At 44.6% G+C, this 27458-nt stretch overlaps 1 protein-coding gene and 2 long non-coding RNA genes across 3 annotated transcripts in view; 2 read left to right on the forward strand and 1 right to left on the reverse strand.

Moving 5' to 3' along the window:
- The window catches only part of LOC142297313 (uncharacterized), a 145307-nt gene that overhangs the window by 91262 nt on the left and 26587 nt on the right, over nucleotides 1-27458 (reverse strand). The window contains exons 2-3 of the mRNA XM_075341551.1: nucleotides 10712-10767; nucleotides 10589-10618 (exon numbers count right to left, since the gene is read on the reverse strand). Of these exons, the coding sequence (XP_075197666.1) occupies nucleotides 10589-10618; nucleotides 10712-10714 (33 nt within the window). The 5' untranslated portion in view covers nucleotides 10715-10767. The remainder of the gene's footprint in view (nucleotides 1-10588; nucleotides 10619-10711; nucleotides 10768-27458) is intronic.
- Nucleotides 20783-21181, forward strand: LOC142295611 (uncharacterized). Its single transcript, XR_012751501.1, has 3 exons — nucleotides 20783-20851; nucleotides 20928-21025; nucleotides 21105-21181. It is a non-coding gene; the product is annotated as an uncharacterized LOC142295611 (long non-coding RNA).
- LOC142295612 (uncharacterized) lies at nucleotides 26434-26832 on the forward strand. Its single transcript, XR_012751502.1, has 3 exons — nucleotides 26434-26502; nucleotides 26579-26676; nucleotides 26756-26832. It is a non-coding gene; the product is annotated as an uncharacterized LOC142295612 (long non-coding RNA).

Below are 27458 nucleotides of genomic sequence, written 5' to 3' on the forward strand. Positions count from 1 at the left end.
GTGACATCACTAACCCCAGGGCTTGATGCCAGGTGACATTACAGCTGGTATCAACCCCATATATTACCCCGTCTGCCACCGCACCAGGGCGCGGGATGAGCTGGGGCGAAGCGCCAGGATTGGCGCATCTAATGGATGCGCCACTTCTGGGGCGGCTGCGGCCTGCTATTTTTAGGCTGGGAAGAGTCCAATAACCATGGCTCTTCCCACCCTGAGAATACCAGACCCCAGCTGTCCGCTTCACCTTGGCTGGTGATCTAATTTGGGGGGGACCCCACGTTTTTTTTTTTTAAAAAAAAACGCCTGGGGAGCCCTCCAAATTGATCACCAGCCAAGGTGAAGCTGTCAGCTGTGGTTTGCAGGCTACAGCTGTCTGCTTTACCCTAGCTGGCTATCAAAAATGGGGGGGACCCCACGTCGTTTATTTTAATTATTATTTTTTTGGGGGGCTAAATACAAGGCTAGGCACCCTTTAGTGCCACATGAAAGGCACTAAAGGGCGCCAGCTTAGAATATGCAGGGGGTGGGACGTTATATATGTTTGACATGTATCCATTCATCCATTGTAGCATTTTAGGCTGTGCGCCCACAATCGGGATTTGCAGCGTTTTGGGCGCAGAGTGTTTTCCCTGTGTCCATAACGCTGCATTGTGCAGTAGAAGCACAGTGGAAGGATTTTTAGAAATCCCATGCCCAATGTGCTTGCCCAATGTGCTTCTTTTCTCCGCCACATAAACTGACCTGTGGCGCAGCTTCCCGAGCCTCAGCATGTCAATTTATGCTGCGGAGATGAGTGTTCTCTGCAGGTAGCATAGAGCTCCACAGCGGCCTGAACCCAAATCGTGGGCATGGGCAGCTGCGTTCTCCCGTGGACAACACTCACATCTCTGCAGGAGGCTGACACTGTGTACTAGACGCCGTGTCGCTGGCTCATGGCCACATAGCCTAAAAGTGAGACATTGGTTGCTACAGCAACATTTTTGTGAAGTACCTGTGGATTCAAAATGCTTATTATACTCCTGAATAAAATCCAGTTTCCAAAATGGGGTCACTTGTGGGGGTTTCTAATGTATAGGTACCCAAGGGGCCCTGCAAATGTGACATGGTGCCCGCAATTTATTTCAACTTTTCCAGAATTCAAATGGTGCTGCTTCCATTCCAAGCCCTCCCATTTATCCAAACAGAGGTTTTTGGCCACATGTGGGGTATCCCTGTGCTCATAAGACATTGGATAACAACCTGTTGGGTCCACGGTTTGTTGTTGTCTCTTGAAAAAGTGAGAAATTTGATGCTGAAGCAACATTTTTGTGAAAAAAATGAAAATTTTCAATATGGCAACCTAAGCTTATCAAATTCTGTGAAGTATTCGTGGATTCATACTGCTCACTATACACCTAGATAAAAGCCTTGAGGTGTCTTGTTTCCAGAATGGAGTCACTTGTGGGGGACCTCCACTGTTTAGGCACCTCAGGGGCTCTCCAAATGCAACCTGGCGTCCGCTATTGATTCCAGCCAATGCGCCCAAACAGTTGATTTCCACCACATATAAGGTATCGCCAAACTCAGGAGAAATTGCACAATAAATGTTATGCTGAATTTTTTCCTTTTACTCTTGTAAAAAAAAAAGCTACCTGGTTGAAATAACAATTTTGTGGTAAAATTGTTTTTTTTTTTTTCATGGCTCAACGTTATAAAATTCTGTGAAGCACCTGGGGGTTCAGGGTACTCACCAAACATCTAGATAAATTCCTTGAGGGGCCTAGTTTCCAAAATGGGGTCACTTGTGTGGGGTTTCTGCTGTTTAGGTACCTTAGGGGTCCTCCAAATGTGACATGGTGCCCGCAATCTTTTTCAGCCAAATTTCCTTTCCAAAATTCAAATATTGCTCCTTTCGTTCCAAGCCCTCCCATTTGTCCAAACAAAGGTTTCAGACCACATGTGAGGTATCACCGCGCTCATAAAAAAGTGGTTAACAAACCTTGAGGTCAAATTTTTGGAATTACCTCTTGAAAAAGTGAGAAAATTGATGCTAAAGCAACATTTTTGAGAAAATTATTAAAATTTTCAATATGACAACGTAACGTTAACAAAATCTGTGAAGTACCTGTGGATCTAAAATGCTCACTATACCCCTAGATAGAAGCCTTGAGGGGTCTAGTTTCCAAAATGGTGTCACTTGTGAGGGGTTTCTTCTGTTTAGGTACCTTAGCGGACCTGTAAATGCAACATGGTGCTCGCAATCTATTTCAGCCAAATTTGCTTTCCAAAATTCAAATATTGCTCCTTCTGTTCCGAGCCCTCCCATTTGTCCAAACAGAGGTTTCTGACCACATGTGGGGTATCGGCGCACTCATAAGAAAGTGGGGAACAAGTTTTGGGGTCCATTTTGTTGTGTTAGGTCTTCTAAAAGTGAATAAATTTGGGTTAGAGCAACATTTTTAGGTAAAATTTAATTTTTGCTTTTTTTCATTCCACATTGCTTTTGTTCATGTGAAGCACCTGAAGGGTTAATAAACTTCTTGAATGTGGTTTTGAGTACTTTGGGGGGTGCAGTTTTTATAATGGTGTCACTTTTGGGTATTTTCTGTCATCTAGGCCTATTGAAGTCACTTCAAATGTGATGTGGTCCCTAAAAAAATGGTTTTGTAAATTTTGATGTAAAAATGAGAAATCGCTGATAAACTTTGAACCCCTCTAACTTCCTAACAAAAAAAAATTTTGTTTCCAAAATTGTGCTGATGTAAAGTAGACATGTGGGAAATGTTATTTATTAACTATTTTGTGTCACAGAAATCTCTGGTTTAACGGTATAAAAATTCAAAAGTTGAAAATTGCTAAATTTTCAAAATTTTTGCCAATATTCAATTTTTTTCTTCAATAAACGCAAAAAATATTGTCCTAAATTTGGTACTAACATGAAGTCCAATATGTGACGAAAAAACAATCTCAGAATCACCGGGATCCGTTGAAGCGTTCCAGAGTTATAACCTCATGAAGTGACACTGGTCAGAATTGCAAAATTTGGTCTGGTCATTAAGGTGAAAATTAGCTCCGTCACTAAGGGGTTAAAATAACATCTCAAATGGCTCTACTCTCAATGTACCTATAGAATCCATTAATCCATGTCATAGTCCGATTATTATTCATATGCTCCTCCTAATAAAAAATGCCATTGCAGCTAATTGGAATAGTGACAATATACCAAACATAATGGAAATTAACAACAAGCTCATACTACACAACAAATTTGAAAGGAAACATGCTATATTTAATAATTCATTCGGCTCTTACCATAAAAGATGGGGAGTTTGGTTAAACAATTCAATAGATACTGGATGACTATTGAATCACAAACTATATAGGGCGACATCTACTACTCTTTGACAATCTTATTACATTTATAGATTTCTCAAAGACACTCTACTCCAAAGATACAAAAAAAAACAACAAAAAACTTCTGGTCTCACTTACCCAACCCTTTCCCTCTTTTTCTATCTCTTCTTCATTTTATTCTTTCTTTTTTTTATTCTTATAATCTTTTTCATTAAGGATAAGTCTCCCTTTACCACTTACCCTTCCATTCTTTTCCTTGATCCTTCCAAGTTTGCCCCCAATAAAGTTCTTCTTCCCTAATCTACCCTCCCCAACCTCTCTTTCCTTACCCCATAAAAATACTAAATGGTAAATGTATGTATTCTTATTCAGAACTTATTTAAACAAATTTATAAATGCAATTCATTATGTAATATATGTTTAACTTTAAAGTACAATAAAAATTATTGAAACTCACAATTATACAACAATAATCAAATACATATTTGTTTCCCTAGTTCATCAGTTTATCACATTATCACCGCAGCTAGTTTTAGCCATCATAATGCCGGTTTTTAATCCCTACCTTGTTTGGAGCCATAACATTTTTATTTTTCCATTGTCATAAGCATATAAGGCAATTTTGCAATTTTAATGGCATAGTATTGGAAAAGTGATGGGCGAGCACTAAAATGCTCGAGTGCTCGTTACTCAAGACAAGTAATTTGCTCATGTGCCCGTCTAGAGCAGGGGTCTCAAACTCAGCTGGATGTATGCCCCACATATAGAAAAAAAAGTGAGAGGGGCGGCATTCTTTGCAGGACAAAGTGACATTTTTAGTGATTCCATGTTTTTTTCTATACATCTTTTGGATCACTTTTTTGAAAATGTTTTGCTTGTTTATTATAACAAACCTGCATTTTTTTGTTTAGCTATATATACAGCATATGTATATCTATATATATATATATATAGATATATATATATATATCTATATATATATATATATCTATATATATATATAAAATATATAAAAAGCATTTTTAAATGTCAAAAAAATAATTTTCATGCTTTATTTTGATTTTTGTTTTACATTTAATCACCTTGTAATATTGCTTTACAATTATCAGCATCATATAGTAAGCTTAGCCAACATCTTGTACTAATGTCCCCATGCTGCAGTAATGTCCCCCATCCATGTGCCCTGTAGTATGGTGCTCATTCTTGTGGTATTATGCCCAGTAGTATTGTGCCCTTCCATGTGCCCTGTAGTATTGTGCCTATTCTTGTGTTATTGTGCCCAGTAGTATTATGCCCATCCTTTTTCCCTGTAGTATTCTGCCCATCCTTGTGGTATTGTGCCCAGTAGTATTGTGCCCATCCATGTGCCCTGTAGTATTGGGCCTATCCTTGTGGTATTTTGCCCAGTAGTATTGTGCTCATCCTTGTGGTATTGTGGCCAGTAGTATTGTGCTCATCCTTGTGGTATTGTGCGCTGTAGTATTGTGTCCATCCTTGCGCCCAGTACTTTTATGCCCATCCTTGTAGTGTGCCCAGTACCTTTGTGCCCATCCTTGTAGTATTGTGCCATGTACCTTTGTGTCCATCCTTGCAGTGGTGTGCCTAGTACTTTTTTGTGCCCATCCTTATAGTATTGTGCCCAATAGTATTGTGTCCATCCTTGTAGTGGTGTGCCTAGTACTTTTGTGCCCATTCTTGTAGTATTGTGCCCAATAGTATTGTGTCCATCCTTGTAGTACTATGCTCAGTAGTTTTGTGCCCATCCTTGTAGTATTGTGCCCAATAGTTTTGTGCCCATCGTTGTAGTATTGTGCCCAGTACCTTTGTGCCCATCCTTGTAGACTTTTGTGCCCATCGTTGTAGTATTGTGTCCATCCTTGTAGTAGTGTGCCCAATAGTTTTGTGCCGACCCTTGTAGTATTGTGCCCAGTAGTTTTGTGCCCATCCTTGTAATATTGTGCCCCGTACTTTTATACCCATCCTTGTAGTATTGTGCCCAGTACTTTTGTGCCCATCCTTGTAGTAGTGTGCCCAGTACCTTTGTGCGCATCCTTGTAATATTGTGCCTATCCACACACACACACACAAACACACAGCGAGGAGACTTGCGGCCCTGCAGGTCAGGACCCACTGGGTTCAGGACACAGCGGAACGTGACCACGTACCTCCTTGTTGCGGCCCGTGACGATCACAGCTCTATGCCCGGAACCGGCGCCAGCAGGACTTTACTACAATTGCATCATTTGCAGTGCCGCACGCGCAGAGGAGATGGCTGCTGACCGCTAATCAGATGCAAGGAGGTGATGTCAAATACCGACGTCACTTCATTGCATCTGATTGGCGGGCAGCAGCCATTGGTATAACGCGTACAGCTCCTCTGCGCAGCACCGCAAATGATTCAATTGTAGTAAAGTCCTGCCGGCGCCGGCCCCGGGCATAGAGCTGCAATCGTCACTTGGTCTGCGGGCCGCAACAAGCAGACTCAGGGGCCACATGCGGCCCACGGGCCACGTGTTTGAGACCTCTGGTCTAGAATACAGAGCATAATGGAAGTCCTTGGGAAATGATTTTTCCATCAGACTCTGTCAGGAGGGAGAAGGGGGCTCAGAGAGCGAGAGAGAGGGAGAATGCCCCTGAAATACTGTATGCTGCGGGTGGAACCTGCACTTTCCAGCTTGAGACATACTACAATATCTCAACATTTATTTGCTGAAATACTTTGTGCTGCTGGATAAAGAATTCTATTTCAACTGTGTAACTAGCCACAAGATAATACCCCTGAAATACTCTGTGCTGCTGGTGGAAATTACATTTTGCTGTTTGACCTATCACATTATTCGTATCCTGAAATCCTCTGTGCTGCCAAGAGGCAGTCCATCATTCACAGTGTAATGGTCCAACTGTGACCTACCACAACATCAGCTTACTGTTTACTGAAATATTCTTTGCCCCTGACCTCCTATAAGACTTTGACTTTCCTCTTTGCTGCTGGAAGACCCTTCTTCTTCAACTATGAAAATCTGTGACATACTCTGAGGTCAGAATGCTCTGTGATGCTGGTGACGCCACTTTACTTTCTCCATTCTATGGACTCAGCATAATACTGCCACATAGTAATCAAATTGCACTGTATAGACCCAGCACAATACCACCATAAAGTAACTGGATTACTCTGCAACATTTGACTTTTTCACTCAGTTGTAGCAGAAATGGTCAAATGTAGCAGAGCAGAGACGGTCAGCAACTGTACATCTGTCTCTGTTCTGCTACATCTGACTGTCTCTTTCAGATGTAGCAGAACAGAGACAGTCAGCTGTAGCAGAGCAAATCTGGTCAGGGACACTACATTTGTCTCTGCTCTGCTACATCTGTCTCATCCAGATGTAGCAGAGCTGAGATGGAGAGCTGTAGCAGAGCAAAGATTGTCTGAGGTGTTACATCTGTCACTGCTCTGCTACATCTGACCATCTCTACTTTACAGTAAACTGTAAAAATCGCCTTTCTTCTAACGACAGTGAGTGCCCCCTGGTGCTTAGGATGATGCTCCCACACAGCCCCCTTACACAGTAGTATATACCCATACAACCCTCTTTGGGGAATCACTCACTTGCTTCTCGAGGTAAAATCAGGAACACTTTCAAATTTAAGCGGGCTTTACACGCTATGATATATCTAACGAGATGTCGGCGGGGTCACGTCGTAAATGACGCACATCCGGCATCGTTAGTGATATTGCAGCGTGTGACACCTATGAACGAGCAGCAATACTCACCTTCTCGTTCATCGTTGACATGTCGCTCATTTTCTAAAAATCAAACGTCCGGTTGTTCATTGTTCCCGAGGCAGCGCACATTGCTCCGTGTGACACCCCGGGAATGATGAACTGCAGCTTACCTGCGGCCGCCGGCAATGCGGAAGGAAGGAGGTGGGCGGGATGTTTACGTCCCACTCATCTCCACCCCTCCGCTTCTATTGGCCGGCCGCTGTGTGACGTCGCTGTGACGCCGAACGTCCCTCCCCCTTCAGGAAGTGGATGTTCGCCGCCCACAGCGAGGTCGCTTGGAAGGTAAGTACGTGTGAAGGGGGTTTACAGCATTGTGCGACACGGGCAATAAATTGGGGGCGGGTGCAATTGCAAATGCGATCCCACGAGAATTTGTAACGTGTAAAGCAGGCTTAAGAGTATAGCAGTTTATTGTACAAGGGGCTGCTGATAAGTCTTTGGCTTTACCTAGAAAAAAACGAGACAGGATAAGGAAACTTTACATTTATTCCACATACTCTCCACTGATGTAAACACACTTCTTACATTGGTATTTCAAGTTCTGTAAGCCTAGCAAAAAGAAGGATTTCGGTTGTGCCTCAAACCAGGCATCCGTAGTAGCCATGGCATCAGAAATGGTGTGAAATTTGCCACCCTTTAGGTGTTTCTTCAGGTTTGGAAGCAGATGATAGTTGTAGGGAGCTAGATCTGGTGAATAAGGTGAGTGTTCAACCAGCTGGAAGCCCCTCTCTGCCAGTTTTGCCGTGGTCACTTGTGCAGTGTGAGCGGAGGCATTGTCTTGTAAGAACAAAATTAATTTGGACAACTTGCTGCGCCTTTTGGCCTTCAGAACTGCCTTCAATTGGTCAAAAAGTTCAATGTAATACCTTGCATTGATAGTAGAACCCTTTTGAAGGTAGTCCACTGGCAGCAAGCCTTCCTTATCCCAGAATACAGACGCTATCACTTTAGTAGCTGATTTTTGCACCCTGAACTTCTTTGGACGAGAAGAACCACTGTGCCTTCACTCTTGACTTTTCACGGTCATACAAATAAATCCAGGTCTCATCCATAGTGACCAGTTGATCCAGGAAGTTCTTACCAGTCCGGAAACACTGACAAATGGACCAGGAAGTTTTTACTTGCATGCTTCTATGATCTGTTAACAAACATTTGGGGACCCACTTTTGCAGATAGCTTCCTCATGTCCAAATGTTCATGGATAATGATACAAACACGTTCACGGGAAATCCCCATGATGCCTGTTATTGCTTTAGCTGAAATATGTCGATTCTCCAGTATGAGGTTGGCAACCCAGTTCACAACTGTGGAGTATGAAGGGCATTGATCCCCCAATGCCTGCAACATATCACCATGCATATCCTTTGTGGACTTTCCTTGCAGAAATAAGAATTTTATCACTCCTCTGCTCTGTTGCTGTGAATATCGCATTAGACTCCGCCATTTTGTTTTCCCGCGTGCGTAGAACACTGTTGCCATAAGCAACAAACACAACATTTTGAAAACATATATTAGACACATAAGGCTTTCATGTGATGTAACATTAGAAGCAAGTTGGGTTGTACATAGGCTCTGTTTGATCACTCATCTCTCCAGGTAATAATGACAATTTGATTTTAATTGGCTGTGTCTCTCTTGGCGTTGAGGCGCCAGGGTCCCTTTCTCATTCTTGCACCATATACATTGTGCAACCCTCTATAATGCCAAATTTCAACATGCATCTTATATGGTTGCTATAATCCTCACAGGAGGCAATTTGTGTAGACTGTGACACATTGTGCAACCTTTTGTAAATGCCAATATTTAATATGCATCTTGTATGGCTGTGATAATTCTCACAGGAGGCAATTTGTGTAGATTGTGACCTTGACACATTGATGCTTAAGAGTTTTTTGTCCTTCCTGGAGGACTGCTGACTTCTTTATTATACATAAACTATGTTTCATATGTCATTGTATATTATATGTATGGATTATCAATGATCTGTCAGCAGTTGGGTAAGATCCCTAACATTTAGTGATCACCTGCCTATGTCCACACTTGGTTTGTGCCGCTCTGCACCTATCCATTTAATAAAGTTTTTTCACTTTTTTGTACCCTGGACTTTGGTCGTATTTTCTCTTGTTGTATCCTATATATAACGACTTGTCCTAGTCCCCATCCAGTCATTATGACCATTATGGTTTTTCTATATTGTTGCATAATTTTCTGGTAAATTATGGTGTGGCTGTGGCTCTTCTTTAATAAACATATCACCATGCATATCCTTTGTGGACTTTCCTTGCAGAAACAAGAATTTTATCACTCGTCTGCTCTCAGTTGCTGTGAATATCGCATTAGACTCCGCCATTTTGTTTTCCCGCGTGCGTAGAACACTGTTGCCATAAGCAACAAACACAACATTTTGAAAACATATATTAGACACATAAGGCTTTCATGTGATGTAACATTCGTTACCATAGAAGCAAAAAAAGATCACAAAACCAAAGCCCCACGTATACAAGTAAACCTGCTCTCCAGCAACAACACATAAGCCTTCTTGCAGCTACAAAAGAACACAAACCCGGATTTACAGTCCTTTCTGGTCAGGACAAGTGGATCCTCTTTCTCTCAGACAATCCTTTCAGCCTCTGCATACTGACCATGTGCCAAACAAACAGAGACCATTATAAGAGTTAGGGACCACCATGGGTGGAGGTATGTGAATAAGCGGACACGCCCTAATGAGTCTCTTATGTCCCCACAGAGCCCCCATATAGACCCCATAGGGTATAGGCAGTAAGATTTAAAAAAAAAAAAGAAAAGCAGCTACTCACCTAACTTTGTTCCCCCGCAGCTCCAGTCTGCGCTGTGGAATGACATGTGTATAGTTACAAAGTTACGTAGGTTGAAAAAAGACCTAGGTCCATCTAGTTCAACCTTCCTCCACCAATTATACATTTTGTCCCTAAATCATTTATAACCAACAATGTTGTGTGTACTGAGGAAATCATCCAGCCCTTTTTTAAAAGCTGTTATAGTATCTGCCATCACTACCTCTTGTGGTAGGGCATTCCACAGTCTGACTGCTCTAACTGTAAAGAACCCTTTTTCTATTTAGCTGCCGGAATCGCTTTTCTTCCACTCGCAGTGAGTGCCCCCTGGTCCTTAGTACTGTCTTTGGAAGAAATAAGTCATGTGCCAGTCCTTTATATTGACCACACATGTATTTATACATATAAATGAGATCTCCTCTGAGACGTCTTTTTTCTATGCTAAACATATCTAACTTTTCCAACCTCTCATCATATGTGAGGCCTCCATTTCTTGTAGTAGTCTTGTTGCCACCTTTGATCTGACTCTAACTTCTGAATGTCCTTAATAAAATGTGAAACCCAAAACCTTACAAGTGAAGAGGCCTTTATTTTGTAGAAACTTAGAAAATTGTTGTTTAGTGAATTATACAATTTTAGTGACAAAATTAGTTCTTACCAACTCCAGATTATTTTCCTGATCATCTGCCTATGACAAGAAAAGTAAAAATGTACAGAAATTAAGTCAGGTCAAATAAAAATAAGTAAGTAGTAACGCAGAAGAAGATGTTATGTTACTCACCATTTCAGGACTTCAGTTTTACTTCAATTAGAAGAGGAATCTTGAATCTTTTTTCACTATTTCAGTTTAAGACAAAAGCAGAAAATATTGTTTTTTTTTTCAAGTGTTTTGTGCCAGAGCGAAATGCAACTAATGACACAGTCCGGGTGTATATCCGCATACCGGGCCGGGTTCCAATAAGCCATTCTACCATGAACAGAGTTTTGTGATCTTAAAGAGAAATCGTCATTTTATTTTTTTATATAAATCAATAGTACACGTGACAAGATATCAATCAATGTATTCGAGAGGAATTGAATCCTGCACGAAGTTAAAAAAATCTGCAAAATTGTTGGGCGCTGGCCGCCATTTTTCTGAACTGTAAAGGGCCGTCCAAATATACATAAAAAATATACTTCTACTCACTTTATTTCTCACATCTCTGACCCCATCGCACCATCACCCATCCCATCCTCATCATATTTTCAGATCACCGTTGGCCACGCTGAAATCTTTGCATTATCTGTATCATCTAATACGTAAATCTGGAGATAAAAAACAACTGTGCCATCCACACTGCCAGTACTGCACCCAAACATGCTGTACACAGATCTCTGATGACCGACGTACTGACCACCACTGTACACAGTATAATAATCTACCTGATAAAACGGGAAGTGATGTTATAGCTGCAGGGCATTACATGGAAACAGGTGCGGCCACGCAAAACATCATTAGCCAGCTCTCTGATGCTTCTGCAGTGTGGAAAATGATGGGCAGAAAGTTTATTTAATGTGATCAATCTCTTTGGTGCTCTGTCTTCTCCCCCTATCCCCCTCGCCCTTCTGTCCCTGTCTTCTCCTCTGTCTTTTCCCTCTGTGCTCTCTTTCCCCGGCCCCATGCTCTCTCTTCCCCGCCCCCGTGCTCTCTCTTCTCCCTCTCATGCTCTCTCTTCAACCTCCCGTGCTCTCTCTTCTCCCTCCCGTGCTCTCTCTTCTCCCTCCCGTGCTCTCTCTTCTCCCCCCTGTGATCTCTCTTCTCCCCCCATGCTCTCTCTTCTCCCCCCCATGCTCTCTCTTCTCCCCCCGTGCTCTCTCTTCTCCCCCCAAGTGCTCTCTCTTCTCCCCCCGTGCTCTCTCTTCTCCCCCCGTGCTCTCTTCCCCCCGTGCTCTCTCTTCTCCCCCATGCTCTCTCTTCTCCCCCCATGCTCTCTCTTCTCCCCCCGTGCTCTCTCTTCTCCCCCCGTGCTCTCTTCCCCCCGTGCTCTCTCTTCTCCCCCCCGTGCTCGCTCTTCTCCCCCCGTGCTCTCTCTTCTCCCCCGTGCTCTCTCTTCACCCCCCGTGCTCTCTCTTCTCTCCCTGTGCTCTCTTTTCCTCGTCTTCTTTCTTTTCCCCGTCCTCTCTCTTCCCTTCATGCTCTCTCTTCTCCCCCTGTGCTCTCTCTTCTCCCCCCTGTGCTCTCTTTACCTCGTCCTCCTTCTTGTCCCCCGTGCTTTCTCTTGTCCCCTCCGCGCTCTCTCTTGTCCCCCCGTGCTCTCTTTGGTCCCCCCGTGCTCTCTCTTCTCCCCCCCGTGCTCTCTCTTCTCCCCCCATGCTCTCTCTTCTCCCCCCGTGCTCTCTTCTCCCTCTCCGTGCTCTCTCTTCTCTCTCTCCGTGCTCTCTCTTCTCCCTCTCCGTGCTCTCTCTTCTCCCTCTCCGTGCTCTCCCTTCTCCCTCTCCGTGCTCTTTTTCTCTTCTCCTTCCCACCGTGCTATTTATCTCTTCTCCTTCCCCCTCATGCTCTCTCTTCTCCCTCCCCGTGCTCTCTCTTCTCCCTCCCTGTGCTCTCTCTTCTCCCTCCCCGTGCACTCTCTTCTCCCTCCCCGTCCTCTTTTTCTCTTTTCCTTCCCCTGTGCTTTGTGTTCTCCCCCTCATGCTCTCTCTTCTCTCGGTTGTGCTCTCTCTTTCTCTCTTCTCTCTCCCCCTGTGCGCTCTCTTCTGCCACCCCCCATGCTTTCTCCCCCTGCATTGTGTGAGGAGATTAGTGTCCGGACTGTTGGTGGCTTATGTACAGGGTTGGTCTAGCCCATAGGGGTAGCAGGGAATCCCCCGATAGGCCACGGGCCATCAGTGGGCCCCCGTGCCTTATATAGCGCGGAACGGCTGTACAGGGCTGCAGGGCTGCCTGTTTCTTAGGGCTGGCGTTTATTGGTGGGCAGACTGAGCAGCTCATCCAGGACCCCCCACGCTCTGAGGGGCCCCCAGCCTTTCAATCATAAATTTCAGTGATCGTACGATCACTGAAGTTTCTGCAGTTGCATAAGGACCTTTAGTGACATCACATGTATGTCATGTGACTCACCAAAGGTCCTAACGCTGCACCCCCAGGCCTGCACCAATGAGGTGTGCAGCACCTGGAGACCGCGCCGGTATTCAAATGTATGCGCGTCTCTCAGGACCGAGACTGAACACCTCCGCAGGCCTGCAGCGACATCCATCATCAGCGGGGCCGCAGCTGCAGGGATGAAGAGGAGGACGACACGCAGGCACAGGTAAGCACTCCAGAGGAGCTGAAGAGGACAATTTTACATGACAGGCTGTGGTGGAGGAGGAGCGGTGTTATTTTACAAGGGGCATTAAGAAGCAGTGGGGGACTTTATGGAGTATATAATGGGTCAGTGGGGAACATTTTAGGGTAGTGGGGAACATTTTAGGGCAGTGGGGAACATTATAGGGCAGTGGGGGACATTATGAAGCAAATTGTGACATAATAAAACAGGGGGGGACATTATAAGGCAGTTAGGGATATTATAGGGCAGTGGGGAACATTATAGGGCAGTGGGGAACATTATAGAGCAGTGGGGAACATTATAGAGCAGTGGGGGACATTATAGAGCAGTGGGGGACATTATAGAGCAGTGGGGGTCATTATAGGGCAGTGGGGGACATTATAAGGCAATGGGGGACATTATACGGCAGTGGGGTACATTATAAGGCAGTGGGGAACATTATAAGGCAGTGGGGGACATTATAAGGCAGTGGGGGACATTATGAAGCAAATTGGGACATTATAGGGCAATGGGGGACATTATGAGGCATCAAGGATTGTGGAAAGCAGCATAGTATAATGAGGAAGGGGGGGGGAATTTATACAGGGATTTAGTATGGGGGAGATATTATAGAAAGGGCAAATGTTTGCGGGACATTATGGAAAGGGGCACTTTGTGGGTCTATTTTGGAGAGGAACAGTGTGTGCAGGATATTTTGTGCAGGAAGCAAGTAACAACCCCTTCTCATTCCACTTGTTTCCCCAGATATTATTAAATAAAGGTGGCAAGATGGGGACTTTATTAAATAAAAGGGGCCAGGATGGGAGATAATATTACTATATGGGGCCAGAATGAGGAACATACATCATTAGTTTATGGTGGCACGTGGGGCATAATTACTGAAGGGGAAAATTAAGGGACATTATAACTGATAAAATATGTTAGTTTTGAGGATACTGTCTCCAATGGGGGAACAAGAGTGACATAGTGTAGAAATTGGGGAGATAGTGAGGAATGTGCTCTGGGAGTGATCAACTATAGGTGACTGTTATTTTCTGTGGAAAGAAGTGATCGCAGTCAGTGCCGGATGAAGAGAAAAAGTGAAGATGAATAACATCAACTAGAGATGTCACTGGTAAGTCAATGTATTAATAATAATAAATCTTTATTTCTATAGCGCCAACAAATTCCGCAGCGCTTTACAATTCAGGAAGTTCATATACTGTACAAACAAATAACAGTTACAGAAAATACAATAACTGGAGTAAGGAAAAAAAGACAACCCCGCTCGTGACAGCCTACAATCTACAATGCGATGTCGGGGGGGGGGGGGGGGGGATTGGGGGGAGACAAGGTAAAAGTGCTTATTTACAATGGCAGTCCAGCCATCTCAAGGAAATGGGGGATAGATAATTGCTGCCTGGACCAGTTAGCCAGAACCTTGAGATGCATTTGGGTGCCATGGAGTTTGACGTGGGGTTATATTCTGAGAAGATGTGGAGGGACTATGTGAATTTAATTTGGCTAGGGAGTGTGATAGGCCACCCTAAAAAGATGCATTTTTAGGGAGCGTCTGAAGCTGAGTAAGTTGTGATTCGTCCTAGCTTCTTGGTGTAGAGTATTCCAGAGGATTGGTGCAGCTCGAGAGAAGTCTTGGATTTGGGAGTGGGAGGTTCGGATTAGTGAGGACGTTAGTCGAAAGTCTTTTGCAAAGCGTAGAGAATGAGTGGGATGATAGACAGAGAGGAGAGTGGAGATGTAGGGGGGTGCCGCACTGTGGAGAGCTATGTGGGTGAGAACAAGCAATTTGAATTGGATCCTGTGATATATGGGCAGCCAGTGCAATGACTAGCACAGAACGGAAGTGTGCCGCCCCCGCGTCAGCAGCCGGGTACTGCTCGGATTCGAATCCGCGGTGGCTCAAGGGGTTCTCTGGACCCGGGGGTCGTGTGGCCACTCGAAATAAAAAGGGGGGTATTTACAGGGGACTGTGTGTTTAAAGTTTGTGATGCTACCTACAATGTGTGGTAAGGTGGAGTACCACCGCTGCCGTTGGGAGCACCCGGTGGCGATGGGATAGCAGCCGGGTGTTTAAGCCCTCCGTGGGTAGGGGAGAATGCCCTGGGGCTCAGTGATGCTGGCGGAGGGATGCCGTTAGGGCGGTAGGGTTCACTTCATACTCACTCAGTCCAATAACGCTGACACCGACAACTTGTAAACCAACATTCTGAGCACCGCTGCAGCAGGGAGGGAGCATGCCTGGATCCCGTGCCCGTTGGTGTTGCTTGTTAGCCCGTGACATTTTCCTTGGTACCTTTCTACTGATTGTCCCCTGTAGTGTAAAACTAGTCGGGTACCGCTCACCAGTATGGTTAACTGTGTGAGCTTGCTCTCAGGGTTCACGCTTGGGATTTTCTGGACTGCGGATTGGGAAAGTCCTATCCCCCTCGTTGCACGAGTACCCAGATTTTGGAGCGGGTGAGAACGGATCTTGAAGACTCTATCCTCGTCGGGTGAATTACCAGGATGCTTGAAGCTACTTCCTGGCCCTGGCCCCTGCCTGGAGATGGCACAAGGCCGCCGGCTGCCCTCCTCGGCAGTTCCATGCCCCTTGTCACGATCCCCTGCGACCGGGGTTCCAGCTCCTATCAGGCCCAGACCAACATCTGCCACCTAGTAGTCTCAAAGAGCCCTGCTCCTAACCTCCTCCAAAGCTACTCCTCTCAAGACCTGTGTCCTCTCCTCTCAAAAGTCCCCTCTCAACTGACTGCTCCTGAGACTCCTGACCCTCCCCAACCAACCCCCAAATGGGCGGTCCTATTCCCTTCAGGCTGCCCATTGGTGTGTCTGGTGGGTGTGGTGCAGAGTGTTCCTAGGATTTTGATTAGTTTGATCTTAGCAACACCAAAGGTCAGTGACCTGTAACCAAGGAGGATGTGGATACTGTGCAGAAGGGCAGATTGCACAATACCCTGTGATGACCTGATAGGCCAGGGCGTCACATTCCCCCTTGGTTAAATGTAGCTCGTCCCCGAGTTACAGGACACCAGAGGTTTATTTATTTATTTATTTAACTGTAGGAAGTAAGGAAAAGGTTAACTTTTTTTTATTTTCATCCCAAGCAGGGGAGGCACTCTTCTAAAGGGTGCTTTACATGCTGCGACATCGCTAGTGATTGCTAGCGATGTCGAGCGCGATAGCACCCGCCCCTGTCGTTCGTGCGACATTTGGTGCTCGCTCCCGTAGCGAACATTATCGTGGGGAAATGCTCCATGAATAATAAGTAGATTTATTCCATATAGGAACACCCAAATAGTATTATATAAGGACAGTCAGTTCCCCACACTGTATCATTCTCAACCATAATTTACCATTAATGACAAATTAATCATCACAATGTACGCTCAAAAGATCAGCACAGTGCTGATAACATTAGTTCGGCCCATCTGAGCCATAGAGAGTAGCCTGTGGGGGAATGCCTCACAAAAGAGTAAAAGAATTTATTCCAACCTGGAGTATCCAGGGCAGGATTACACAGAGGCAACAATATTACCCACACCAAATCCTATATGGAATAAATCTACTTATTATTCATGGAGCATTTCCCCACAATATGCTGTGGATAATGGGAAACTAGTGAACCTACAGGCTGTATCTATCTCCACCAGTTAATAACGCCATCTCGGGCATTAAGTTTGTTTTACCTATACCGGTGGCATCGACGTGCTTGAACCGACCCCTCCCCCTGTTAGGAGGGTTGCATTTGTGATTTTCATTGCCCTACTTCTGCTAGCGAATATTGTCATTATTTTGTTTTAATGATAAAAATAATAAAGAATTGTTTTTAATGACGTTATGGCATCTCAGTAATTCCCCCTTGGGGTTACTAGTGTTGTCTCCAGGTGACCCTGGCTGCTGCATTAAGGATGGACTGTAGAGGAGTCTAGTTAGGGGAAGACCAATTAATAGAGAGTTCCAGTAGTCGAGGCGGGAGTGGATCACTGTGAGGGTTTTTGTCATTTCCATTGTGAGAAAGGGGCGGATTCTAGAGATGTTCTTGAGGTGCAAGTGTCGCGGGCGGGGAGGGGGCCACTGCGCTCACCACGCTCGGGTCCGGCGCTGCTGGTACTGCTGCTCGGTGGCTCGAGCGGTGGGCCGGATCCGGGGAATCGAGCGGCGCTCCTCGCCCGTGAGTGAAAGCGATGGTTTGGTTTTGGGGATGTAGTCTGTGACGCCACCCACGGTTGTGGTGAATTGGGACACCACCGCTGCTCTAGACGGCGATCCCGGGAGCGATGACAGGGAGCAGCCGAGATGTTTCTCTCCCCTCCGTAAGTAGGGGGGTTTTGGTGGTCCCGGGGCCCGGTGATGGTGATGGTGACTGGAGGCTGGATGGCAGGAGTAGGGAAGGTGCAGGGTCGCGGGGCAGCGTAGTGCCAGACGGCACGGTGGTACTCACTCAGCCAGTAACGTACACTGAGTCTCTGGTGAAACAAACGGCTGGATGGACGGGTCCCACAGATGGCTGCGGTGGTCACTCCCGTTAGGTTGGCGGTGACTGTCTCTCCCTGCACCTTTGACGTGATTTCGGCTTCCCACCGGTGACCTGCTCCCCGGCGGTGTATTTGCCAGAGGAGCCCCTTTTGCCCGCAGGCGCTGGCCCTGGGAACTCTAGCTGTGGTGGTAGCTGTATTTCGGTTGAGCGGTTGCCTTTAGTCGGGTCTTTGCTGCTGGGAACCCCAGAGGTTCCCGTCGCTGATGGATTTGACCGGTTTAACGGCGACTCCAAGCCTGGTCGGGGTTCGTAGGCCCTGCCGAGTATTGCTGGCTTCTCTTCGCTCCCCGGTTCGGTACCGGCGGGCCACCGCCCGTCCCCGGTCCTTACGATTGTGCGTCAGTCGGCCTCGCTTGCAGACGGTCACCACCGTCTGCCAACCTTGCTGTTTCTGTGCCCGGGCCACGTACCCGGACACGGTCCTACCACTTCACTCCTTCTACTTCACTTTCCCTTCCTGTTCTCTCTTCCTTTCCCGCCTCCAGGACTGTGAACTCCTCGGTGGGTGGGGCCAACCACCTGGCTCCACCCCACCTGGTGTGGACATCAGCCCCTGGAGGGAGGCAACAAGGATTTGTGTGTGACTCTGGTGTTCCTTACCGGGGTGTGGGGTGTGTTGTTGCTGTACCTGTGACGTCCTGGCTTGTCCAGGGCGCCACACAAGCGGCAGGAGCGGGCAAGAGATTGTACGTGGGAGGTGAAGGACAGATCGGTGTCAAGTATAACACCCAGACAGCGAGCCTGCTGCCTAGGAGTTATCATGGTGCCACACACAGAGAGGGAGATGTAGGGTTTAGGGAGATTGGAAGATGGAGGGAATAGAAGTAGTTCAGTTTTGGAAAGGTTAAGTTCCAGATACCTAGCCAGGTAGTCACAGACATAACACCACACACACCCCCTCCCCTTGACAGTCACAACAGTCAAACAAAAACCCTTGTTGCCTCCCTCCAGGGTCTGATGTCCACACCAGGTGGGGCGGAGCCAGGCGGTTGGCCCCACCCACCGAGGAGTTCACAGGTCTGGAGGCGGGAAAAGAGACAGAGATCTGTGTAGACAGTGAAAGTGAGAGGTCAGAAACTGTCGGTGTATGGGTAGGGGCCCAGACACAAACAGCAAGGTTGGCAGACGGTGGTGGCCGTCTGCAGGAGTTAGTGGATCTCTGCAAAACCGTAGTACCAGGGTCAGGCGGTGGCCCGCCGGAACCGAAGCAGGGAGTGGAGTGAAGCTAAGCACACAGGCAGGACCATCTGACCCCGACTAGGCTTGGAGACGCCGACAACGATCAAATCCGAGTGTGACCGGAACCCCAGGGGTTTCCCAACAACCAAGACCCGACAGAAGGCAACAGTCCACACCGTGAGGATATACAGCCACCGCCATAGCCTAGAGATCCAAGGGCCAGCACCTGCAGGCAAAACGGGCTCCTTCGGTACCTATACGCCGGGGAGCGGACTACCGGTGGGCAAACACTTCTGGCGCCTAAACGTACTGGCACCTTTCCGTGCCTCAGTTGCGCCTCTTGCTCAAACGTCATCAAGGGTGACCACTTTGTACACCCCAGGTCCGGCAAAAGCTTCCAGATCAAAGAACATTTTACATGCGAAAGCAACTTTGTGATATATCTAATCAAATGTCCCTGTGGTTTGCTATATGTCGGCGAGACCACACAGCATGTAGGTGACAGAATTGCCAGCCACAAATCCACGATTAGATGTGGGAAAGTATGGCTTCCCATCCCCTCTCATTTTCATGAGGCCAGGCACAGTGTGGCGCAATTACGGTTCCAGGTTATTGATAGAGTGCTCAGACCTAGACGTGGCGGTAACCACATAGAGCTTCTGAAAAAACGGGAAAGTTTCTGGATTTATAAACTCGAAACTCTAGCACCCAAAGGGCTCAATAGAGAAATAGATTGGCCCACTTAAAGTGTATACATCTATAAAACGTTGTCTATGACATAACTAAGTGCTGATTACTTATTTTTTACAGAAAACCTAAGAAAAACCTCTACTACCACTTCTGTCTTCACTGCGCACTCTCTATTAGATGGTAATGTATAGATTAACACCACAATAGATTTTTATAGACACTGTACTGTCCTTGCACTACGTAGCATATTGGGACCCTTTTACTTTGTGTATTAACCTTTTGCTTCTAGGTTTTATGGAGTACGCATAAACGATACTATGATGTCATATTTCCCATGCTAGGTTTTGCCTATGTCTGTGTTTCTATTCACAGCGTATATATTCCTTGTGTTCCAATTACTATTGTATATGTGCCGTACATAATTCAATACAGACACTTGCCCCTGTACTATGCCTGCCTTCTCCTATTCCTCTCTTAGCCTGTAACCTCTTACCAGTTGAATACACAAAAACATCTACATAGAAGGAATAAGCGTCTTCCCAGTACGATTATCTCACTAAGTACAGAAAATTGCTAACTGCGCAGGTGCCGGCTCCCCTAATACATACCTAACGGTACCGTATTTGCACTAACACGAGCGCACTACGCTACTGCGCATGCGCCGGCGTCTGACGTGACTTCCGGTTTTCGGAAGTAAATAGCCGGCATACACAGTCCCCATTTGCAGCAGCCACAGTCTGGGAAGACGGCCTTCTAAGGTAGGACGCAACATCACAACCCCTCCAACCGGATCACTTTCTTTACCATTGTCTTGCATTCCACTAATCCGACTTTCCATCCCATAGAGGGACACCTTAAACCGCCCTGCACACATCTCCTGCTTAAGGATCACACAGGTAATGTGCTTTAAGTCAAAACTGCTTCAGTATATCAGGATTTACATGTCCCAGTACCTGTATCCAACCCTGTTGCGTATTACCTCTTCCAGATAATAGAAAGTGTATTTCTGCATACTCTCTTTCTCTACAAGTGGTGGATTATATCCTGAACGGCTCAAAGGTATAATATCCCCATTTTCTACACTAGTGGCATTTAGTGCATTGGTTCATTCTGAATCAGCTCTGTCCATTTTGTCTTATAGGAATTACACATTGCAAAGACCTTTTCAGTGCATGTCTTTAGCTTTATTTCACATGTGGAGTCCAATAAGGTACCACCTGCTCCTTGTTAACCTTCTACTATAGTTACAATGCACTTCCTAACAGCTTATGTTCCCTGCCTTACAGGACATAAAATGTGAGCCCGTATCTGAAAATACTAAATTCAGACTAGGTCCCTACACTATTCCAATAAATACTGAATTAAGGTTGCGCATTATTACAAGGTAATTGGTCAAAACACCTTTGGCATTAAACTGAGAATCTATCTGTTTAAACCACATTGACTCTTTTCCTATGTTTCAGAAACCATAAGTTAAAATGCTCTGCTGATGCACTCACTAGACCTTTCCAGAACAAACATACCCTGAGACACCTTATCCACCAGGTATGCTCACCTGGGTATACTTACCTTAGTCAGGGGTTCCATCTACTCCAATCTCACCCTATCTACCTTTATTTGCAGGAATTTTCTTCTGTGACCAATAGAAAAATAATACCTAGGGTGTCCCCCTACTCTATATTTCTCTGTACACACTCCCTGCATCTATTGGAACCAATTTCCCCCACTTCTTTGGAGGTAGGTGCTATATTGCCACCTTCACTACTGTTGCTATTATCCTTTCTTTTTCTAATACATCTATGGTAACTTACTGTATAGAGTTGCATAATATACGTCCAAGGAACTAATATTGACATGGATTAAGATTCCTTACTATTAAGCAACTACCAAAAAATGTATATATGTAATTATATGTAAAAAAACCCCTTTTCTTTTATTTTTCCCTCTTTTTTTCATGTATATTGATTTTGTCTTGTTTTTACCCTTTTTCCAGTGTAATACGGCGTGAAGAAGGCCAGTGTTATGGCCGAAACGTCGGCTCAAAGGAATTACACATTGCAAAGACCTTTTCAGTGCATGTCTTTAGCTTTATTTCACATGTGGAGTCCAATAAGGACATAAAATGTGAGCCCGTATCTGAAAATACTAAATTCAGACTAGGTCCCTACACTATTCCAATAAATACTGAATTAAGGTTGCGCATTATTACAAGAAACCATAAGTTAAAATGCTCTGCTGATGCACTCACTAGACCTTTCCAGAACAAACATACCCTGAGACACCTTATCCACCAGGAATTTTCTTCTGTGACCAATAGAAAAATAATACCTAGGGTGTCCCCCTACTCTATATTTCTCTGTACACACTCCCTGCATCTATTGGAACCAATTTCCCCCACTTCTTTGGAGTGTAATACGGCGTGAAGAAGGCCAGTGTTATGGCCGAAACGTCCCCACCATATGTATTATAATCACTTTTATTGCCTTATAGCATTGAAAATATAAAAATAAAAAAAACAAAAAACCTTTTGAACTAAAACTACTTTGTTGGTCTTTATATACCTCGTTCTTTGAATAGAGAGTGCAGTGTCTATATTGTACATGATAGTCTGGACCTCGGTCCACTCACTAGCACCTCAAAATTTTCCAATAACTGAGTGCACACCATATATTTTTAGTTAACGTACTGTTCTTGGTGTCTTGCACCAGCTTTTTTCCATGTCTTTGGACACTTTTGCATACGATGATACTACCTGTAACAATATACTATCCCAAGTTACTAACTCTACCGAATTCCTTAAGACCCCAATTAGAGAGGTTAGGTCTAGAGATTGGGAAAAGGAGAATCGCACACTAATTTCCCTCGATCTCCACTGCACCACCCTAGCAGAATACTTCAGACAAAGTCGTATCCCCAGGGGCCTTAGATGCAATTTGAGACCCACTCTTTTTTCAAACAACGAGGACTATTGTAAAAAGTACCAACAAATTTTGAACAAATGTTCTTTGGATATAATTGTCCTAACTATTGAACACCTCCAAATTGCCATTAAAGAGTCTAAAGACAAAATAATAACCATAGAATCCCAACTAGCAGATAGCCTGACCCCTGGAGACCTTGCCACCTTCAGAAAGAAGGCGGACGATACCCTGAAAGAATTTAAGAAAAATTTAGAGGATAAGAAAAGACAGAAGTTTCAGAGAGATACTGACGATTATCTACAAAATAGAGTCTACAGATGGAAAGATTGGCAAACAAACAACGTACGCCAATGGAGAAGACCACCGAACTATCACTCAGCCTCATCTGGAAGCGAATCCAGTGGCAGCCATACAAGTGCAGCACCTTTTTTAGGACTTGGGAAAAGAAAAACAAACCAACGAGGAGGTCGAGGAGGGGGAGGCGGAGACTGGGCAATGACCTTGCGATCACAGGTAAGGGTCCCAATTTAGTCATCAACATCTCTGACTACACCTTGGCACCAGACGAATTAGCTGTATTGAATAAAGGGCTCACTTTTTGCCCCACACCCAATTGGGATGCTTTTTCCTTGGAAAAGGATATTCAGAGGTTCTACAGATCCATTAGACTTAAAACTCACTTTGGCACTAATTCCTTACAAGCTAGGAACCCACCAGCACCACCTAATGAGACCAATATTAGAACACTGGGTCTGTTTAATCCTAGTTCCTTTATGCCACCCAAAACCAACCATGCAGTAGAAACCTTTATATCACTGGTCGACCGCGATATCAAAGACAATATCCATGAACACAAACTGGGTTTTTACCCGACACATAGCAATATCAGTAAATCTGAAAAAATGGCTATCACAACATTGAGGAACAATAAAATGATAACCCTGAAGCCGGCTGATAAAGGAGGGGCTATTGTGATTCTGAATACACATGACTACATAAATGAAGTGAAACGCCAACTTGATGATACTTCCACCTACCAAAAGATACCATTCGATCCGGTTTTCAGAATCCAACATAAAATTCAGAATTTGCTAACCATTTATCAAGACAAAGGCATTATTGATTCCTCTACTCGTTCCTTCCTAACTAAAACACATCCCATAACTCCTGTTTTTTATGTACTACCCAAAATACATAAGTCACTCACCAACCCCCCCGGCCGACCTATCGTAGCATCCACTGAGTCCATCCTCTCACCCCTTTCCATCTACCTCGAAAAAATTCTTACCCCTCTGACCAAAAAGACCAGGTCCTATATATTGGATACAAATAGTTTTCTCCAAAAAATCAGAAGCTTAGGTTCAATATCCCCTAACAACCTCCTCTGTACATGGGACGTTGCCAGCCTTTATACTTCTATCTCACATGTTAAAGGTATCAAGGCCACCAAAATGGCATTGGACAACACTAACTTTGAACAGGGCACAGTTGATTTCATCATGGCTCTTTTAGAACTGGTCCTAAATGAGAATTATTTTCTATTTAAGGATGATTTCTATATCCAATGCCACGGGACCGCGATGGGATCTAATGTAGCCCCGGCGTATGCAAACCTCTTCATGGACTTTTTTGAAAATCGATACATTTATTCTTATCCATCATTCGATGAACTGGCCCTTCTCTGGGTCCGTTACATCGATGATGTATTCTGCATCTGGCAGGGTGACATTACAAGCTTACTAAACTTTGATAAATATATCAATAGTGTATGGCCGGAGATTAAATTCACACTGAATTACCATCCAAAGGAAATTAACTTTCTTGACACATATATAAGAAAAGATGACATCGGTGTTCTATCCACTGACCTATACCGCAAGCCCACGGACCGTAATTGCATGCTCCTGTACAGCAGCTGCCACCCAAAATCCATTAAAAATAGCTTGCCGAGGTCGCAATTCAAAAGGATTACCCGTATAGTCTCAGATGATACCATCAGAGAACAGAGACTAGAAGAAATGACTGAGAGGTTCCTGACACGGAACTACCCCGAGACCCTACTTAGAGCAGAGAAGGAAAGGGCACTTCTTCCTACTCCCTTGAGGGAGGAGACAATCAAGTATGACAGGATCCCATTTGTACATACACATCACCCCTCCATGCCCCTAGTATACAATATAATCCATCGACATTGGCCACTGCTTAAAAAGGCGTACCCAGATATAGGATCATTCATTCTTCCTCCACTAATGTGCAAAAGGAGACCACCTAACATAAAAGACTCCCTGGTTAAAGCAGATGTGGGTAGTGATAAATTCAATACCCAAACACTTCTGGCGCCTAAACGTACTGGCACCTTTCCGTGCCTCAGTTGCGCCTCTTGCTCAAACGTCATCAAGGGTGACCACTTTGTACACCCCAGGTCCGGCAAAAGCTTCCAGATCAAAGAACATTTTACATGCGAAAGCAACTTTGTGATATATCTAATCAAATGTCCCTGTGGTTTGCTATATGTCGGCGAGACCACACAGCATGTAGGTGACAGAATTGCCAGCCACAAATCCACGATTAGATGTGGGAAAGTATGGCTTCCCATCCCCTCTCATTTTCATGAGGCCAGGCACAGTGTGGCGCAATTACGGTTCCAGGTTATTGATAGAGTGCTCAGACCTAGACGTGGCGGTAACCACATAGAGCTTCTGAAAAAACGGGAAAGTTTCTGGATTTATAAACTCGAAACTCTAGCACCCAAAGGGCTCAATAGAGAAATAGATTGGCCCACTTAAAGTGTATACATCTATAAAACGTTGTCTATGACATAACTAAGTGCTGATTACTTATTTTTTACAGAAAACCTAAGAAAAACCTCTACTACCACTTCTGTCTTCACTGCGCACTCTCTATTAGATGGTAATGTATAGATTAACACCACAATAGATTTTTATAGACACTGTACTGTCCTTGCACTACGTAGCATATTGGGACCCTTTTACTTTGTGTATTAACCTTTTGCTTCTAAGTTTTATGGAGTACGCATAAACGATACTATGATGTCATATTTCCCATGCTAGGTTTTGCCTATGTCTGTGTTTCTATTCACAGCGTATATATTCCTTGTGTTCCAATTACTATTGTATATGTGCCGTACATAATTCAATACAGACACTTGCCCCTGTACTATGCCTGCCTTCTCCTATTCCTCTCTTAGCCTGTAACCTCTTACCAGTTGAATACACAAAAACATCTACATAGAAGGAATAAGCGTCTTCCCAGTACGATTATCTCACTAAGTACAGAAAATTGCTAACTGCGCAGGTGCCGGCTCCCCTAATACATACCTAACGGTACCGTATTTGCACTAACACGAGCGCACTACGCTACTGCGCATGCGCCGGCGTCTGACGTGACTTCCGGTTTTCGGAAGTAAATAGCCGGCATACACAGTCCCCATTTGCAGCAGCCACAGTCTGGGAAGACGGCCTTCTAAGGTAGGACGCAACATCACAACCCCTCCAACCGGATCACTTTCTTTACCATTGTCTTGCATTCCACTAATCCGACTTTCCATCCCATAGAGGGACACCTTAAACCGCCCTGCACACATCTCCTGCTTAAGGATCACACAGGTAATGTGCTTTAAGTCAAAACTGCTTCAGTATATCAGGATTTACATGTCCCAGTACCTGTATCCAACCCTGTTGCGTATTACCTCTTCCAGATAATAGAAAGTGTATTTCTGCATACTCTCTTTCTCTACAAGTGGTGGATTATATCCTGAACGGCTCAAAGGTATAATATCCCCATTTTCTACACTAGTGGCATTTAGTGCATTGGTTCATTCTGAATCAGCTCTGTCCATTTTGTCTTATAGGAATTACACATTGCAAAGACCTTTTCAGTGCATGTCTTTAGCTTTATTTCACATGTGGAGTCCAATAAGGTACCACCTGCTCCTTGTTAACCTTCTACTATAGTTACAATGCACTTCCTAACAGCTTATGTTCCCTGCCTTACAGGACATAAAATGTGAGCCCGTATCTGAAAATACTAAATTCAGACTAGGTCCCTACACTATTCCAATAAATACTGAATTAAGGTTGCGCATTATTACAAGGTAATTGGTCAAAACACCTTTGGCATTAAACTGAGAATCTATCTGTTTAAACCACATTGACTCTTTTCCTATGTTTCAGAAACCATAAGTTAAAATGCTCTGCTGATGCACTCACTAGACCTTTCCAGAACAAACATACCCTGAGACACCTTATCCACCAGGTATGCTCACCTGGGTATACTTACCTTAGTCAGGGGTTCCATCTACTCCAATCTCACCCTATCTACCTTTATTTGCAGGAATTTTCTTCTGTGACCAATAGAAAAATAATACCTAGGGTGTCCCCCTACTCTATATTTCTCTGTACACACTCCCTGCATCTATTGGAACCAATTTCCCCCACTTCTTTGGAGGTAGGTGCTATATTGCCACCTTCACTACTGTTGCTATTATCCTTTCTTTTTCTAATACATCTATGGTAACTTACTGTATAGAGTTGCATAATATACGTCCAAGGAACTAATATTGACATGGATTAAGATTCCTTACTATTAAGCAACTACCAAAAAATGTATATATGTAATTATATGTAAAAAAACCCCTTTTCTTTTATTTTTCCCTCTTTTTTTCATGTATATTGATTTTGTCTTGTTTTTACCCTTTTTCCAGTGTAATACGGCGTGAAGAAGGCCAGTGTTATGGCCGAAACGTCGGCTCAAAGGAATTACACATTGCAAAGACCTTTTCAGTGCATGTCTTTAGCTTTATTTCACATGTGGAGTCCAATAAGGACATAAAATGTGAGCCCGTATCTGAAAATACTAAATTCAGACTAGGTCCCT

The sequence above is a fragment of the Anomaloglossus baeobatrachus genome, chromosome 3, assembly GCF_048569485.1.
Source record: "Anomaloglossus baeobatrachus isolate aAnoBae1 chromosome 3, aAnoBae1.hap1, whole genome shotgun sequence".
Taxonomy (NCBI): Eukaryota; Metazoa; Chordata; class Amphibia; order Anura; family Aromobatidae; genus Anomaloglossus; species Anomaloglossus baeobatrachus.